This window comes from Cervus canadensis, chromosome 18, assembly GCF_019320065.1.
Source record: "Cervus canadensis isolate Bull #8, Minnesota chromosome 18, ASM1932006v1, whole genome shotgun sequence".
Taxonomy (NCBI): Eukaryota; Metazoa; Chordata; class Mammalia; order Artiodactyla; family Cervidae; genus Cervus; species Cervus canadensis.
The window spans coordinates 39,403,645-39,422,017 of NC_057403.1; the positions used below are offsets into that span (position 1 = coordinate 39,403,645).

The following is an 18,373-nucleotide window of genomic DNA, read 5'->3' on the forward strand; positions in this document are numbered from 1 at the left end:
TTCCTAATTTATCCCCCCCCCACTTTCACCTTCGGTAGCCATAAATTTGTTTCCTATGTCTGTGAGTGTGTTTCTGTTCTGCTGTTTAATCTATTACCGTTATCTTTGGCTTTCTGTCACATACCATCGAAGCTAATTTAAACTTGGGACATTTTTCTTGGAGTCCCAGCCTAACATGCTAAAGGAACCCAAAGAAAGGGAACAGGATGGGGCCTGCCCGAGGGGACACAGGGAAATTCCAGGGCCGCAGACCCCTCTTTGCAGTGGGCAGCATTCTCTCTTCAGAGAGTGAGCCAGCCCCTTCCAGACCACCCCTCACAGGCTCACAGAGGCGGCATCAACACTGGTAACCATGACCCACATTCAAAAGTTAAAAAGCTCTCAGTCTGGCACTTGGGGCCACAAATTCTCAAGTTTCTTTAACACAGGTGCGTCGATTCACTCCTGTATCTTTGCCTAATTTGGCAAACGTCCCAGAAACAAAGATACTGGATGTTTTTGCAAGATTCAAAGGGGGGTAACACAAGGCAACAAGTCTCCCCCAGCTCGCAGTTCTGCACTGTGGTCTGCAGGAAAGAGAGAGCCTGAAGGAGCAGCTTTCTGACTGGATATTTCTCTCCCGGGAAGCCCTCGGCCCCTCTGAACTGCCTCCCAAGCCCCCAGGATCTCCCTGCTTCACATACAACATCTGCAGAAAGGGGGCCGTGCGTCAGGGCCGCTCAACCCCAGGCCATCTCTTCTCAGAGCAGCACCTGGTTGTGGAAATGTCACCCCTGCCCCATTCTCAGCCCACGGGGCACAGGAATGACCACACTCTCAGGGCGGCCGCGTGGCCCAGGTCTACGTCCTTCATTTATTCACTCATTCATTCAATCACCAAATACTGACCTGCTGTGTGCCAGGTCCTGTCTCAGGCACCGGAGATAAAAGACCGATGATGACAGACAAGAAGCCCCACGTCTGCGGAACTTTCAGGAGAATTCCAATCAACAAATCCAAGTAAATACATGGTGTGTCAGACGTGCCAGGTGCACCAGGAGGCAACCTCACAGGAGGGGGAGAGCGTGGGGCTGTGATCCGAAACAGTGTAAGAGGGGGCCTCCCTGAGAAGCTGAGCGAAGGCGTGGAGGAGGCGAGGGAGGGCGCCCTGCGGATGCCTAGAAGAGTCTCAGGGCAGAGGGAGCAGCAAGTGCTAGGGCCGTGAGGCAGGTGTTTGCCTGCTGGGTTCCAGCAGGTCCGGAGCAGAGTGAGTCGAGGTGAGCGGGGAGGGAGGGATAAGGACCAAGAGTGAACGGTGGAGGAGGCATCAGATCACGTTTCATCTAGAAGGTTTGTTAGAAAAACCCTGGCTTTTCCTGAGGTAGCTTAGAGGTTTTGGTTTTTTTAAAAGTATTTATTTGGCTGCGCTGGGTCTTGCTTGTGGCATGTGGGGTCTTTGCTACAGTATGTGGGATCTTTTTTTTTTAAGTTGCAGCATGCAGAATCTTTAGTTGCAGCATGTGGGAGCTTTTAGTTGCAGCACGTGGGATCTAGTTCCCTGACCAGGGATTGAACCTGGACCCCCTGCATCAGGAGCACAGAGTGTTAGCCACTGGACCACCAGGGAAGTCTCTACCTTGGAGGGTTTTGAGCAACAGGGTGACGTGATAGGATTTGCATGTTAAAGGCTCCCTTCTCCTGCTATGGGTGGAGCAGACCTAGGGTGTGAGGGTGGGAGCAGGGAGACCAGTCGCTGCAGTAATCCAGGAAAGAGATGCTGAAGGCCCAGGGTGGAGGTGGTGGGGAGTCCCCAGGTTCTGGGTATGTTCTGAGGGTAGAGCCGGCGGGAGCTGCGGGTGGATCACATGTGGGGCGTGGGAGACAGAGAAGAGTCCAGGGTGACCTGGGTTTGTCCTGAGCCACTGGAGGGAGAGAGCTGCTGTTTATGGGTCCAGAAGGCCTTGGGAAAAAGAGGTTGGGGTTGGGGGGAAAGCCCAGAGAGTTGGCTTAGACCTGAGCCAGGGGGTGCTGCCAATGGGGTTCTAGAGTCTGCACTCTGGGGGAGAGGCGTGAACTCTCCACAGAGATGGGGTCTGAACCCAGAGCTCTCACCGGATGGGCGAGGAGCAGGTGTGTGCTCAGGTGGGACAGGCCAGGGTTCTCACTTGCCCAGGGCTGGAGCATCACCAGGCACACGGGGCCTACACTGCTCTCCCCGCCCCTGCCCCAGCATGAACTGGAAACACACCTCGGTCCTCAAAGGTATTGGTTATGGGGCTTAAGACGTATGGTCATTTTGGTCGGAGTGTACCTTACATCTGTGGTTCGGTGTTTAAAGCACCTGAGGATTGGGACTTCCCTGGTGGTCCACTGGCTAAGGCACTGCACTCCCAATGCAGGGGGCCCAGGTTTGATCCCTGGTCAGGGAACTAGATTCCACAAGCTGCAACTAAGAGTTCGCATGCCACAACTAAAGATCCCACACACTGCAAATAAGATCTGTGAGCGTGTCTGCTCAGTCACTCAGTTGTATCTGACTCTTTTCAACTCTTTTCAGTCCCTGGTGGGACTGTAGCCTACCAGGCTCCTTGGTTCATGGGATTTCTCAGGCAAGAATACCAGAGTGGATTGCTGTTTCCTCCTCCAGGGGATCTTCCTGACCCAGGCTCGAACCTGTGTCTCCTGCATCTTAACCTGCTGAGCCATAAGGGAATCCCTTCTAGGAATTAGGATCGTAATATATTTGGGGGCCAAAATTCAGCCTAGCACGTGTGTACACACACACCCCAGCTGTGTGTTATCCACTTTGCCCACAATGACTTCCTCTTCCCTATGCTTATGGAAAGGCAAGTTCAACATCTACCATGAATGACCCTTCCTCCCTCGAGTTTTCTAAGAACATACCCTCTCCAAAAAAGCAGACTTCAGACCGCCTTCAGAATTCCCCTAGGAATTCTGGTTTCATCAGACCCCCAGTGCTTCGCACGTTCCCTTATGCATTTGTTAATTTTTCGTTTTTAAAAATAGAACTTGAATGTCATGCAATACACAGTCACTGAGAAAAATCAGAAGAACAGAAGAGCAAAAAGAAGTTAAAAAATCACATATGATCCCAGTAACCAGAGGAAACCACTGTTAACATTTTTGCTTATCTCCTTTCACTTTCAGTGCTAATCTGTACATTTAAAAACAAAAAACACTGTTCTGAAACATCTTTTGGACTCTGGAGCCAGATCTCCTGGTTGAAATTTCAGCCAGTTACTTGCCATCTGTGTGACCTTAAGCAAGTTACTTAACTTCTCTGGGCTTTGGTTTCCTCATCTGTCTAAAAGGAGGGAATAATAGCACATATTTCATAGGGTGCTTATGATGATGAGTTAACTTATAGAAAGTGCTTTGGACTGTGCCTGGCACACGACAAATGCCACAGAAGTGTGAGCTGTCATCACGTTATTATGTCTATCAGGAGACATCTGTTCAGGTGGGTAAGCGACTTTCGGCAGCCCAATTTGCAGCTGCCTGAGGTTCCCTGGTATGAATGTACTCCTGTTTATTTAACCTCCCCTACTGTTAGGCATTTATGTTGTTTCCAGTTGTTTTTTTTTTTTTTTCCTTTCTATAAACAACTATGGGATAACATCCTTGAACAAACACCTCTGAACACATCTTTATTTGTTCCTAAAAACTCAACTGCTGAGTCACAGACCACACATATTTTCGAGCTTTCGATACATCATTGCCATCCTGCCCTTCATAAAGTCGCACCAGTGGAACAGCGTGCCCATCTCCCCACACCCCATGTAAGGATCTGCTCCCCTCCCCACCTCGTCCAGCAGCCCACATGTCCCTTCACACCTGACTCCAGCACCTGGGTGAAGCAGTGAAGTTTACTAAAATGGATGGGCTGGCCATGAGGATTCAGGGTCCTGGGGGTTGGGGGAGCGGTAAATCTATGCCTCAGTTTTCCCCACATATATTTGCCCATATACCTGCCCACAATCTAACACTATTTAAATACACATTCCATGCGTTAAAATGATACCAAAATTCCAGACTGAACTGGCAAAAGTTCGGCTTTCTAATCACACATCAAGCATATTTTGAAAGTTTCCAGCGTCTAATACTGAGGCTCCCAAGGGACCATTTTTCAGAGTCTTAAATCTGCCATTTTAGAGCTCTGACTCCGAACCCTCCTAGAGACAGACTGCTGGAGAACAAATGCACAAAAACCATCACCTTCCTGCTTGCAAATAGACAAATGTCCCACTTTTCCCATCTCACTAAGGAATAAAAAAAGGCACGGAGAGTCTGTCCTCTGAAGCCCGCAGAGAGCTTGTGCGTGGGCAGGACGGAGTCCTGGGTCCTTCTTTTTTTTTTTTTTTTTTTCCTTCTTCTTTTTTTTTTCTGGGTCCTTCTTACCACACTAACAAGGGAGGGCCTTTGCTCCCATTTTATTGATAAAGAGACGGAGGGTCAGAGAAATTAAGAATATGCTCAGGAGCTGAGAGCAGAGAGGAGAGAGGAGACTCTGAAATTCACACCCTCTGATTCTCGAATCCCTGCTCTCCCTGTGCGGGAGGACCCTGAAAGGGCGTCTGGAAACTAAGTGCTGGCCGCCTAAGCATTGCTCGCGGGTGAAGGACCACCCCCTCTTCTCGCTGAAACAAAGAGAGGCTCGGGCTGCCCATAACAATTCATGGGCATCCTTCCAGCCCCAGAAGTGAGGGGGGCCTAGCTTTCCCTACCTTGTGTCAGAGCTGCGGACATCAGACCAGCAGGACCCAACCCTAGAAAATCATGTCTCCCCTTCCCATGTGATGGGGAACCTAAGGCTGAAGCAGAGTCCCCCAGAGGCACATCTCAGGAGGCCTGGATTGTGTGGAGAGCCCAGAGGAAGAAAGGAGCTGGAAATTCCCTGAAGAAGGAATCCGGTGACTAGAGCACAGAGGGAAGGGGAGGAGACCCCAGCTTAGAGACAACAGCCCCACCTCTGCCATTCGCGGCCTGCCTGCCAGACGCTGCTCTCAATGTTTTGCACACAGTCTCACAACTGTGTGGGCGGTACCACGACAAGCCCATTTCACAGATGAGGAAAGTAAAGGGGAGAGCAGCTGTGAGACTGGCCCGATGGAGCCAGGCAGTTAGAAATGCATAGGATGGCTCAGGCCTCAGGTCTGAAACAAAGCACCACCTCTTCTCAGCCGTATGACGTGAGGCAGAGACAGGCCTCATTGGTAAAATGATCATGATAATAAAATGGGAGAATGTGAAAACTATAAACAGCTAAATAAACATGAGTTGAACAAAGAGGTTCAGTGAAATAATTTCCTAATGCTGATGTGCAGGCAGGGAGTTGGAGACCTCTATGAAATTATCCTGGAGATGCTGCTGAGCCTGGCTCAGTCAACAATTATTGAGCACTTGCTGTATACCACCACAAGAAACCACCCACCACCTGTGACCTGCTCATCGGCCAGTGGAGCAGATGGGTCAAAAATCTCACAGATGCATGTAACAGGGATAAAGTGAGTGAAGACAGATCCAGACTTCCTAGTGGCCAACCAGCCAGCACAGGTGGATTCTCCATCACAGGGACAGCTAAGACCAAGGAACCTGAAGAGAGAGGAAGCCCACGAGGTGCCCACCAGGAGCCAGGCCCCAGCCAGGTGTGTCACCTGTGCTATTTCAGCAAGCTTCACCCCAGCTTACAGAGGGCGGGGTCGACAGTTTCACCTCTAAGATGAGAAAACCGGAGTCAGAGAGGTTAAGCAACCTATCTGAGATCACGCAGGTGGCCAGCAGTGGGGCTGGGATCTGAACCCAGATCGGTGGGACCAAGAAGAGGATGGGAGGGAGTTGGAGAAAGAGGGAAGGCTGGAAAAACCACCGGAGTGGGGGATGCCCTGTCTCCCAGGGCCTGGTGAGAAAAAATGGCAATGGGAGCCCAGGACTGAAGACAGTGACCGAGGGAGCCCTGTTCCAGCCTGGCCAGGGGCAAAGAGTCTTCGAGAACTGGGCAAATCTGTCTGATGAGGGAGGAGGGGCCCTGACCCATGTAGTCAGAGGATGAGGGTACACTGTATTGGGACCCCACAGCCTGGACCCCCGCCAGAGCCCCCACGCATGTATCCCAACATTCCCCCTCCAGGCCCTTCTGGGGCTAGAAAAGGAGAAGGATCCAGGAGTTCTGTCCTGCGTGGGGAGCTCTAAAAACCCACCCATGGGGTGGTGAAAACTTTCCCTCCGGGAGATTAACAAGTCCAGCCGCCTATGCAATGCCCTTTGAAGTCAGGAGGACTGGCCCGCCTCAGGTGGGTTCTACAAAGAAAATAGGCAGGGAACTGGCAGGGGTGCTGTTGGCTAACTGGGCTCAGATCTTGCTCTTCTGAGCGCTTGGTCAGTGCTCCCAGGCCTCCAGGAACAGCGCCAATCTCCCCTTCTCTACAAGCCTGGCCTGCGCCAAGGAGCGCTCACTGTTACTTGAGCCCCTACCCACAACTCCAGGCTTTACCTAACCCCTCCCCGCACTCCATCCCACACACTCCAGCCCTCCTGCCTCGGCTTAGTTCAAGCCTCTCTCTTATCCCAAGCCCTCCGCATAGGCTGGTCCCTCCATTCCTCAGCCTGGAGCACTACCTCCCTCTCCATTAATAGAAAATCTGTCTTTTAGGGTGCAGTTCAAATGCTGCCACCTGCTCAAACCTCTCCTCTCCCCTCCTGTCTCCCACCTCAGGCTCCACCCTGCTTCCTGAGTGTGTCCCCACACTGGACCCCCTTCCCTGTCCTGTTCTCTGTTCTGTTCCCATGCACCAGGTGGCAAGGCCCTCCCGGCGAGGGACTGAACCTCCCAGGTGCCAGAGGACATTTTCTGGAACCCGTGTGTCCTTCCAGGACACACCGACTGAGCACCCCTGAGCCCGTAACCTGGGGGCTCCCTGCTGTTCCCCGTTCCCAGCCCCCTCCCCCGTCCTCCAGTCTAGGTCTCTCTGCACCTCTCCCCTGGGGAGACCACGGGAGCCACCAGGAGGGTTAGCCCTTCCTGTTTGGGAGAGTGTCTCCACCCTTCAGACCCCTTGCCCCATCCGTCTCCTTCTTCCTCTCCAGGGCAGACCCAATGTCCTCTTTTGTTTCCAGCCACTGCGCCCGGGATGTGGTTTCCAGCAGAGTGGCTGGCCCAAGGCTGAAGTTTCCTGGTCATCAGGGTCCGATCTGGCTCCCCACTCTCCTGGTCACTGGCCTCTACTTCCAGCGAGTAACTTCTCCTCCCAGGGAGGGCTGCTCAGATTTGTCACAGGACGCCGGAAATCCGAGCCCCCTCCCCCGCCAGCCCCGAGGTCTTTTGGAGCCCAGGGAGCGCCTTTCTTGGGGGAACCGAGCGACACTGAGAGAAGGACAGGGGCTCCAAGCGCCCTCTCTTCTTTTGAAGACCTGACTAGAGCTTGACTCCAGCGGGCCGTTCCCCCGACCACGTCCCGGCAGCAAGCGCTCTACCCACCCCGACGCCGGGCCGCGGAGACTCGGAGAGCCAAGCCGGGCAGGGCACCGCCCCAGGTCGTCTCCCGGGGCCCGGCTCCGCACAGGAACCCGCAGCGCACAAGGCAGGAATTAACTGGTGCCCGCACCCCCTCCTCCTGCGCCAGCCTGAGACACCCCAAAGCCCTGGCCGCCGCCGCCGTGCCCGGCTCCTGCTCCAACTCGGAAAGTAGCGGGCGGCGAGGCCGCGCCGAGGGGCGGCGGCCGGGAAGGGCCGGCGGTACCTGTCAGCAGCTCGATCTTGTGTCCCAGCACCTTCATCTCGGCGTCCGGCGCTGCCCGGCTCGCGGCTGCGGCGTCGGGGGAGTGCGCTCGGCGGAGCCGGGGACAGGAGCGCGGGAGGCGAGGAGGGAAGAGGCAGGAGAACGAGGAGCGGAGCAGGAGGAGCCGCCGGGAGCGCTTTCTCGCCGCCCCCCACGCCGCGCTCCCCCCCTCCAAACCGGTTTAAAAAAATCCACCAATTGCACGACCGCGCACCCCTAAAAGGCGCCCGCCGCCACCTGGTCCGGGTGAACTCCGGGAGGCGGAGAGGGAGCGCGGGGTGGGCGCGGGTGATACTCCGGGAGGCGGCGGGAGGGGGCCCCTCTGCCCGCCGCGCGTACAAAAAGGCCCTGCCGCCCCCGATGTCGCGATCAGGGAGGCGCGGGGGGGCACGGTGCTGCGGGGCCCTGGCCCTGGCTGGGGTGGGGGGGTGGTCCCCGCGTCGGGCCGGGAAGGCGAAGAGGAAGAGCCCTGGCGGGGTGGAGTGGGGTGGGGAGGAGATGCCGCCCTCCTAGGCGAAGTGTGGCCCGGCGACAAGGCGGCCGGCTCGCGGGTCGGGGTAGCACGCGAGGGCTGCACCGAGGCAGGGGGACCAGCCGCGGCCGCAGTGGCCGGGGGGTGCAGGAGATGGGCCTCGGGGCGCTGCCGACTCACCTAGAGAGACGCGAGCAAGACAGACGCGCAGGCGGGGAGCCAGGCCTCCGCGCCGCCGCCGCCAACGCGCGGGTGCAGGTGCGGGCAACCCGGGGCCCCTCCGCAGAGCCACCGCTGCTGGGGGCGGGGGCCGGGCCGGGGGCGGCGCGCCGCGGGGGGCGTGCCCACGAGGGCGCGGGGAGCGTCGGCGCCTGTCCCGGTGCTGCTCCGGGCCTGGGGGCTGGACCCGAGAGGCGGTTCCTGGGCGCGCGGCTTCCGCCTCCCGCGGCGACCTAGACGCCGCGACACCCGAACCCAGGGGAGAGCCCGGCTTGATCGGCCTGCTCCTCACCTCCTGCGGCGCCGGAAGGAAGGGTCCCCGCTGCTCCGAGTTCGCCGGGCGCGGTGGGAGGCCCCGCCCGCCCCGCCCGTCCCCTGGTCGCCGCGCCGCGTCGAGCTCCCGAGGGAGGGAGCGGTCTCTGCCCCAGTCTTTGTTTAGATTACCCGGGAGCCCGGAGGAGACAGCATCCCCCCCTCCCCCGCCCCGTCGCTGGCTGGGAACCGCTGGGGGACAGTCCTGGGGGGTCTGGAAGAGCCAGGTGCTCAGCGGGGCTTTGGGTCGTCGTCCCCTGTTTGCAGAGCTTGAGGGTTTCCTTGGGGAAACTCACGGGGGAGTGACTCCAGGCACAGGTGTTTGGGGCTCTCAGGCTCCCCCTCCCCACCCCCAGAGCTTCCTCCGCACACCCGTAACAGAATGTGGCCAAGTCCCTGCTCTCCACCATTCACCCTCCATCATCTGAGCCAGTAGGAACCTGGGGACCTCTTTGGTCCTCACTCTCCCTCTGGTCAGGCCCAGTGACCTTGCTCTCACCTGTTACCCCAAGAGAGGGAACACCAGTGTCCCCAGATGGAGTCCTACTGTAGGGAGAATGGGAATGGGATGACTTGAGAAACTTTACTTGGGAGAGACAGTTCAAGTGGAGGGCTCTTGGAGACCAGGGTTCTACTCAGGTTCTGCTGCTGATTTGGGGCGGGGTTCTGCCCCTGCTGATTCCAGCCTTTCTGGGGCACAGTGACTGTGTGGGACCAGGTCATATGGGCAGTCTGGGATGTTTCAGGCTGAGAGGTCAATGTGATTCTTCAAGGTCTCTCCCCCTTCACTGGATCTTTATCTGGACTGGTTTGTAGTCCCAGGTTTCCCTCAACTCCAGGCTTCGCAGGAAGCTACTATGATCTTGAGTTAACCCATTCACCAATGTTTAGGAAGCTGGTAAGACTTGGTGGCCCCAGATGGGGTGCATATTCCTGCTTGGGGTGCAGTATATAGACTGCAAGCTTGGGTTCTCCTTACAACTCTGGGGCTCACCTTGGGGAAATCCTTGCCTCTCAGTTTCCTCCTTTGCAAAGGGGATGCTGAGGGGAGGTGGTGACAGAGTAAACCTCTATATCCAGAACACCCAGGAAGCTGGTTCTATAGATACAAGTCTGGAGCTGGCCCTTAAGAGCACAGGCTGGTTCTACGATTTCCTGGCTGTGTGACTTATCTTCTCCGAGGCTTCATGTCCTACTCTGTGAAACTGGGATGATGCTGACCTCAGAGGGTGCCTAAGAATTCAGTGATGGCATAGAACGCTTTAGTATAGTGCCAGACACACGGTTGAAATGCTCAGTAAATAGTCCCTATGATTACTGATGATAAAACTGTAATTATTGTATTAGAGATTCTTTCAGGCTTTTCTGAATTCTACCCTTTCCAATAATTTCAGAGCTAGTCACTGAACAAAACTGATTGCTGATGTCCCAGTAACATAATTCTCGAAGCCTAGCCTGTTCTAAATTCCCTGGAGGAAAACAGGCCCCGGGAGGATGTAAAAGGCTGCCTGATAACAGCGTTGACACTGTGACTCAACTGTCTCTGTGCAGAATGGTGTCTGCCAGGGACTTGAAGTAATGTGGACAACCCACCTGGCTCAGAATGCATGAACCCCCAGTGGGCATTCAAGGGGTCAGGTCCTAGAGGTCCAAGAGGATATGAAGTCCTAAGACAATGAGGCGACTCAATAGATGATGAAGCAATGTGATTGTATTTGAACACTGCCCTCGCCAGGGCCTACTGCATCAAGGAAAGGTGCTTCGGGTATAGGCAGGGAGGGGGGCTCTGAGCCTTTCTGGAGGAGTCAGTCACACTGGGCAGAGGAGTCCCAGCTGAGTCAGTAGGTGGACAAGGTCTCCATTCCTTTTTCTCCAGGGCTCTTCGTCATCCTTGTGATGGAGGCATGGTGTTGGAAGCAGGCTGGGTGGCAGGGTTTTATATATATATATATATATATATATATATTTTATTTACTTATTGACTGTGCTGGGTCTCCACTACTGCACATGGGTTTTCTCTAGTTTTGGCGAGTGGGGCCTACTCTGTCATTGCAGTGTGTGGGCTTCTTACTGCGGTGGCTTCTCTTGTTCCAAAGCACAGGCTCTGGAGAATGGGCTCAGTAGTTGTGGCACCTGGGCTTTGCTGCTCCACAGCATGTGGGATTGTCCCAGACCAGGGATGGAACTGGTGTCCCCTGCACGGCAAGGCAGATTCTCAACCACTGGATCACCAGGAAAGCCCCTGGCAGGGTTTTTAACAGAGGAAAGCAGGGCATGGCAGATGGCCAGGGTGTTGGCTGGGACAGGGGGCTTCTAAGACACATCCCTCAAGCCTCGGTCCTCATTACAAGAAAAAGGCTGCGAAAGTTGCTGCCCTCTCGGGACTTCCCTTTTTCCCATGTGTAAACCGGGGAAGAGACTGCCTGTACCTCAGCTACAGACAAGATCCGGCCTATCTGAAGATCTCTCTGGGCCTTCATTTCCCGATCTGGAAACTCAGGCTAAGATATCAGTCTGGGTGATTACAGGAACTAGAAACCTACTCTGTCTGGTTTAAGCAAAACAGAGCTATGTTAGAAGGATGGAGAGCAGCCCTGGGGATCTCAGGATGCAGGCCCAATCCCGAAGCATCGGCGCCATCCCATCAAATGCTACCGCAGCACCGTCTCTGAACAGGGATGTGGGATACTAGCGTCAGGACCATGGCCGCCTCTAAAGCCAGAGGTGCTGTGGCCGCTTTGTCACCAGGATGAATTGTCCGTATGGTCTTGGCTTGCTCATGTTACCAGATTCTAATTCACAGATAAGAATGGGATGTCTGACTGGAGGTGCCTGGACCACGTACTCTGTCAAAGCTGCAAGGGAGGCTGGGAAAAGGTATTTTCAGTTCCTCTAGTGGGAGGTGGACCCTGCCTCATAGGAAGGGCATTCAGATGCTGGTGGCCAAGAGAGTGACCAGTGCCCACTTCAGATAATGATGGACTCGTGAAACTGCTGTGAGATGACACAGGCACTCAGCTCCGAGCCCGGCATAGAGGGAACACATTATCCTAGGTCGTTGAGAGTCATATCACACTGCCAATCTACAGTGTCAAGCAAGGCTGCTCCTACATCCTTCAGTCTTTGATTTTTCAGCAGGTGAAAGACACAAGGACCTTGAGGACAGTATGGCTCGCTGCCCTTCCAGATGCAGAGGCAGCTCTGGCCCCGCTGCCAGGAGGACAGGTGACTGTGTTTTTCCACTGTGGTGATGAATTGGGCTGAGTCACCATCCCTGTCCAGTCCCCTCGTGACCATGACTGGGAGCAAGTGAAAAGAACCAGCAGGTGGAGTCAGGGGTGCAGAGGAGCCTGGGCCCATGGAGGCTTCCTCTCTTAGCAAGGGGAGGATGAGCAGAAATGGTCCCCCCCATACACACAACTAACCTTCCCCACTCACTCATCATGAGTCAGATGGCCTAAGGGAGAGAAAAGAGGATCCTTTCTCTTCTTTTACAGGCTTGGCTGAGTGCCTCTTTGGTGCCAAGATCTGGGCTGAGTGTACCAGAGAAACCAGAGCGGACCAGGCACTGACCTTGCCTCTCAGGTTTGTGCACCAATGGAGAAAACCAGAGCCCCATAATCTGGGTTCTGAGCAGACTCTGCTGACATGTGCAGTTGAGGTTCCTGTGAGGTACAGTGGGGGCCTGGAGGGGTCAGCAAGGGCTTCATGGAGGAAGAGGCATCTGAGCCTGCAGAGAGGCAGAAGGTCAGAGAATAGAGATAGAAGAGGGGGTGATTGGGGGAGATCCTCCCTGAATCCATCCACCCATCCATCCTACACTGGGTCAGCCAGGCCCTGTGATAAGCTCCGGGAGGCACAGAGCTGAGCGTGCTGCAGCCTTGCCCTCTATCAGGAGCTCCTGGATTGACGTGGGAAAAGCTGGGTGTGCATGAGCAGATGATAAGGAAGCTGGAATGAGCAAGTGGGCAGCAGCGGGTGCCTGCTCTCAGGCACTCTGGAATTTCACCAGCGACCAGATTATCTGCTCCTTGCTCCTGGGCCACGCTGGACCACTCACTGGCTATGTCGCCACCTCCTTTCTCCCATAACATGTAAAGACCACCCCCCACCCCCCCGCCGGCAGGGTCCACCCTTTGCTCTCCAGGAAACTCCAGACACCCTACTCTGTCCTCCCCCATCCCAGAGGAGAGCAGAGCACCCCCCAGTTTCCTTTGAGAGTGCTCTCCATTTCCCTGGAAGCTTTTCCAGACACATGCAGCCCCAGTATATGCCGAGTCCAGGAAAGGGGTGATCTGATAATATATCTTTAAAATTCCAAAAGTCATCTATGCTCAATGCAGAACACTCAGTGCAGAGGAAAAAAGTGAGAACCACTCGTAATTCCATTGCCTGAAGATAACCAGCGTCCACATGTTAACACTGGGGAGGGTGGGGAGGGGTACGTCCTTTAGTGCTTTGTGTTTTTTCCCCAAGGAATCATACTGCATATATTTTTGCCACTCTGTTTTTTTTTTTTTCACTTGCCAGTATATCATGAACATTGACCCTGAGAAAATTACTCTTCTGCAATGCAATTATAACAGCTACACTATCTTTATTGTGTGAAGTGAAGTGAAAGTTGCTCAGTCATGTCTGACTCTTTGCGACCCCATGGGCTATACAGTCCATGAAATTCTCCAGGCCAGAATACTGGAGTGGGTAGCCTTTCCCTTCTCCAGGGGATCTTCCCAACCCAGGGATCAAACCCAGGTCTCCTGCATTGCAGGAGGATTCTTTACCAACTGAGCTATGAGGGAAGCCCATTATTGTGTGGGTGCTGCATATTTTCTGAGCTAGTCCCATAGTGTTGGGCATGTAGGAATGTTTTCAATTTTTCAGTTAGAAACACTGTTGCTAGTAATTTATGCCAAGATGCTACTTTGCTCACATCTCTTGGATGACCTCCTAGGGCCACTCTGCAGCCTCCTTTTGCCTGGCTGCTTGACCTCTGCCCTCTCTGACCTCTGTCAAGGTCAGCCCATCTATCCTTGACAGGAGACCTGTATTGTGGTGCTTTGATTGGCTTTGTACCTATGCAGGTTCATGCGGGGATCCTGGGGGGGGGGGCGGGGTGGAATGAGTGATTATCCCACCTTCCCAATTGTGCTAATTTCATTTTAAAGCCTAATTTTTTTTTATCTTGTAAGGTGTTACCAATGGGGGAAACTGAGCTAAGGGCACACAAGACCCCTCTGTACTTTTTGTTTTTGCAACTTCTTGTAAATCTATCATTACTTCAAATAAAATTTAAAAAAACAAACAAAGTTAAGATAGTCCTGGAGGGATCTATTTGGCCCCAGTTTCAGGAACTAATGTTTTTAAGTCTACACTTTGTCACAAGGACCAGAAATAAGAGTTCCCTGCTTTAGTTTCCCCTGAAGGGTAGGAAACATCCCAGGGAAAGACAGCTCTCCCAGTGGGTGGTGGCTGGCTCTCCAAGCCTTCCTGGATCCTAACTCTGCTGCTGGCCTAGATCGTGAGCTTCGGGGGCCTGATCAACCCTGCCTGCAGTGGGAAGGGAGAACCAAGAGGGCAGGGAGGAGGCACAGCCTCCCCCTCAGACCCCAGGGAACTCCTGGGTAAACAGCAATTGGCAGAAAGCAGACAGAAAGCTAAAACTTGCTCTTTGGAGGACAGCTAAGCCGTTCTCCTTCCAAAGAGGACACACAAGTCTGGAGAAGCCTCTGTCCTGAAGTTTTGGAGAGAATGGCCCACTTTCTACAGGGTGATTGTCCCAACCCCACCCCAGATGGGAGCTAAAGCCTTGGGCTGAGCTGGGGTCCCACGCCCCACACCTGGGGTGGCCCCTAGGCTGAGCGGCCCCAGGCACTCTGCCCTGCTGGGGACCACAGTGTTCCCACAGTGTCCTCGGCACCATGATAACAGGGTTGGGAGGAGTCAGGGGTTCTAACCAAGTTTCCAGAAAATAGAAGCTGAGGAACTGAAATGGGATGCTGTGTGGAGGGTTCCCAAGACCACCCTCGAGCTTGAAGGACTCACAGAACTCAGAAACGTCACTTCCCTCATGGTTACCATTTACTGCAGTGAAAGGACTCGGGTCAAATCTGTAAAGAGAGAGAGGTGCATGAGCAGAGTCTGGGAGACTCCAGGCACAAGCTTCCAGGTGTCCTTCAGGCACGGTCAATGCTTCCAGCACTGGTAGGTGACATCACAAGTGGCGTATCAACCAGAGGTGCTCACCTGAGCCCTGGGGCGCAGGGTTTTAATTGGAAGTCGGTCACATGGGCACACAGCACCAAGTGACTGACCTAAGCTACTCCGTCTCCAGGACCCCAGAAGTGAAGCTGACAGAGTGGCCCAGGGCCACACAGGCTTTCCTCAGAGGTCACACGGTGAGCATTCATGTCTGATTAGACCCTGCAGTATGGCCCAAGGCCTCAGACACAATAGGAACACTCCTGTCAGGCATCGAGATCACCAGGGGCCAGTTCTTTTTGGGGAAAGAACAGGATTTGAGGACCCAAGCCTGCTGAGTTAACCCCTTACAGCATCGATGACAATCACTCACTTTGCCACTTACATTCGCAAACTGTCATCTGTTTTCACTCTGATTTCATACAAGGAAGGAGGTTTAACTTCAAGAAGGTAGTCTGGACATCATGGCGTGATAGGGGCTAGCACTCCCCAAGAGAAGATAGGTGGAATCCACATGGTTAGTTTTGAAGATGAGAGAAGGGCCAGGAGCCACAAATACACATCGGGAATCTGATGTACATGCTATTCTTGTTTGTCCAAACAGTTTTGTCCCCAGTCAAGGAATAGATGAACTGGGAAACTCCCTCTGGCTCCCATGTGAGCACGGGTCAGATGTCCCTGCTCTTGGAAAAGAACAGGCTCTGCTGAGGGTGGGAGGACTCAGTCTGGGACCCTCCCTGAAGTGTCCAAGCCAGTTTGTCCTTTCTTATCTGGAGCCTTGCCGCTGTTACAGCTTATCCTGGGAAAGAGAGGAGCCCATTCTTTCTAACAGTCCCTGCCCTGGCCCTTCGCCCAGTCTCCAGGCACCCCTAGGTCAACTCTAGGGTAGACCAGATCCTCTTCCAAGGTCCCACTTCATCCCATTTCCTCACGGTCCAGCCTCCATGCATGGAGCTGAGCCATCAAAGCCTAGGCTGTTGGCCTGAGCAGGCCTCGAGATAGGGAGTCAGACAGCCTTGGGTTTCACCCACTCCCTAGTGGCCCTGGGTAAAATCACAAATCTGCAGTTTCTTCCTGTCTCAAACAGGTCTAACAAATAGCAGTGAGGAGTCACGAGTTGCCGCCTGAAGAGCCCTCAGCCCAGGGCCTAGTTGGGGCCTTTTGACTAGTGGCTCTTAGGACAATGAATTTTGTGGTTCCAGGCACAAGGTATAGGGGTGGATGAGATCCCTGGGATGAGAACAGTGGGTGCAATGCCACATCCAGCCGCCTTGGAGCTGGGTGTTTAGAAGCCAGGGGTCCCTATGATTCCTGGGCTTTGGGAGTGGGAACACAGCTCTTGTACATAGCAGGAAGAGCTCTGATGGGCTGTTGGGATATCATGAGGATGGAGAGGTGTGCTCACCCCAGGGCCCTTGCACATGCATTCTCTCTGCCCAGGGACCTCTTCCTTCCACTTCCTATACTTCCCTGGGCTAATCCTGCTCATCCCTGGGGGATGTCAATTTAGACTTCACCTGATTCCCTTCCTCTGTGCTCCCATCATATCACATTCTCAATAATAATACCACTAATCATCATCTACCATTAGGAAGCCCTTACTATGTGCCAAGTATAGTGCTAAAGGCATTACCTACATACAGTATCTCATTTGATTCTCCCAACATTTTGAGAGATAGATACATCTCTTGTTTTTCTGATTTTACAAATGAAGAAATGGGTTCAGAGACGTGAACTCATTGGCTCCACTGTATAATGGATGTCTGTGTGCCAGCCCATCTCTGCCCTGGACTGTGAGCTTCCCGAGGGCAGGGACTGTGTCCTGATGGCAGTTGAGCCTCAGCACCCAGCACTGGCCTACTTAGGATGGGCTCAGTAGGTGGGAGTCTCCAGCGGTATTTGTTGAATACACGATTGACTGAGTGACTGCTTGCAAAGTACTGATGCAGTGCTTGGCACCCCATGGATGATCTGTAGTCAGCAGAAAAATGCCTTCCCTCAAATACATCCGTGTCCTCCTCCCTGGAGCCCATGGATATGTTACATGACTGGTGGAGGGGAATGAAGGTTGCAGATGAAATGAAGTTGCTAATCTGCTGCTTTGATAGTAGAGAAATTATCCTGGATTATCTGGGGGGACCCAATGTAATCACATGGGACCTTAAAAGTGGGAGAGGGAGGCAGGAGGGAACCAGAGACACGGCAGCATGAGGACTTGGCTTGACCACATCGCTAGCTTTGAAGATGCAGGAAAGGGCCATGTGCCAAGGAAAGCAGATGGTCTCCAGAAGCTGGAAAAAGCAAGGAAATGGGTTCTCCTCTAGAGCCTCCAATAGGAATGTGGCCCTGCCAACATCTTGCTTTTAGCCCAGGGAGATCCATTCCAGACTTCAGGCCTCCAAACCTGTAAGAAAATTGGCATGATTTTTAAGCCACTAATGTGGCAATTTTTCACACCAGCAATAAAATCTAGTACGGTGCCCAGTGCCTGACACCGAGGATCACACTTAGTGGTCACTTATTAAATGACTTGAGTTCAATTGGATTATTACTGTATGTACTTCACTATCAGGAAAGATAGACAAGAAAAAAGCATTTTTGTATATTTTGGATATATTGCATCAGAGGCCTACTGGAAAAGATCGTGATGCTGGGAAAGATCAAGGGCAGGAGGAGAAGGTGGTGGCAGAGGATGAAATGGTTGGATGGCATCACCGACTCAATGTATGTAATTTTGAGCAAACTCCAGGAGACGGTGAAGGACTGGGAAGCTTGGTGTGCTGCAGTCCACGGGGTTGCAAAGAGTTGGACATGACTTAGCAACTGAACAACAAGAATTTGGGTTACAGTTTGATCCTGAGACCAAGCCATTGACTCGGCAGGCTGAGCGGAGGAGGGGTCACAGAGAATGACATGAGGGGTCTTCTAGGGGAAGGGAGCCCCAGGGTGTGAGTGAGCAGTGCTGCTGGCCAGTAAAGTCAGCATTCTGGACAACTGTCCATGGCCTGAGGACCAAGGGTGCCATCTCTGGGTGCCCACCTGCTGCTTCCATAAGCAGAAGGAATGCCACACACTGGATCTTTGCCTCTGTACGCAGGTCCCGACTTCACCAACTCTTCACCAGCTCAGGCTGCTATAACACAATACCATAACTGGGTGGCTTAATAAACAGATCTAGAGGCTGGAAGTCTGAAATCAGAATGCCAGGATGGTCAGGTCCTGGTGAGGACCCTCTTCTGGGTGGCAGATAGCTGTTTTCTCACTGTGTCCTCACATGGGGAGGTGGGGTGTGGAGTAGAGATAGTCCCCTGGGATCCTTTTATAAGTGCGCTAATCCCATTTATGAACACCCCACCCTCATAACCTCACCACCTCCCAAAGGCCCCAACTCTTAATA

At 53.6% G+C, this 18,373-nt stretch overlaps 1 protein-coding gene across 4 annotated transcripts in view; it reads right to left on the minus strand.

The window, feature by feature from the left end:
- NDRG4 (NDRG family member 4) overlaps positions 1-8,859 on the minus strand; it is a 42,900-nt gene extending 34,041 nt beyond the window's left edge. Inside the window, exon 1 of one of the 4 annotated variants that reach the window (XM_043436437.1) lies at positions 8,759-8,859. Coding sequence is in view for 2 of the 4 variants with exons in the window: in XM_043436434.1 (XP_043292369.1) it covers positions 7,737-7,773 (37 nt within the window). In the remaining 2 variants the exon portion in view is untranslated. Of the gene's footprint in view, positions 1-7,736; positions 7,971-8,427; positions 8,734-8,758 lie in introns of those variants that run through there. The other 3 variants (XM_043436440.1, XM_043436434.1, XM_043436436.1) reach the window with 3 other exon arrangements.
- Positions 8,860-18,373: the final 9,514 nt, after the last annotated feature.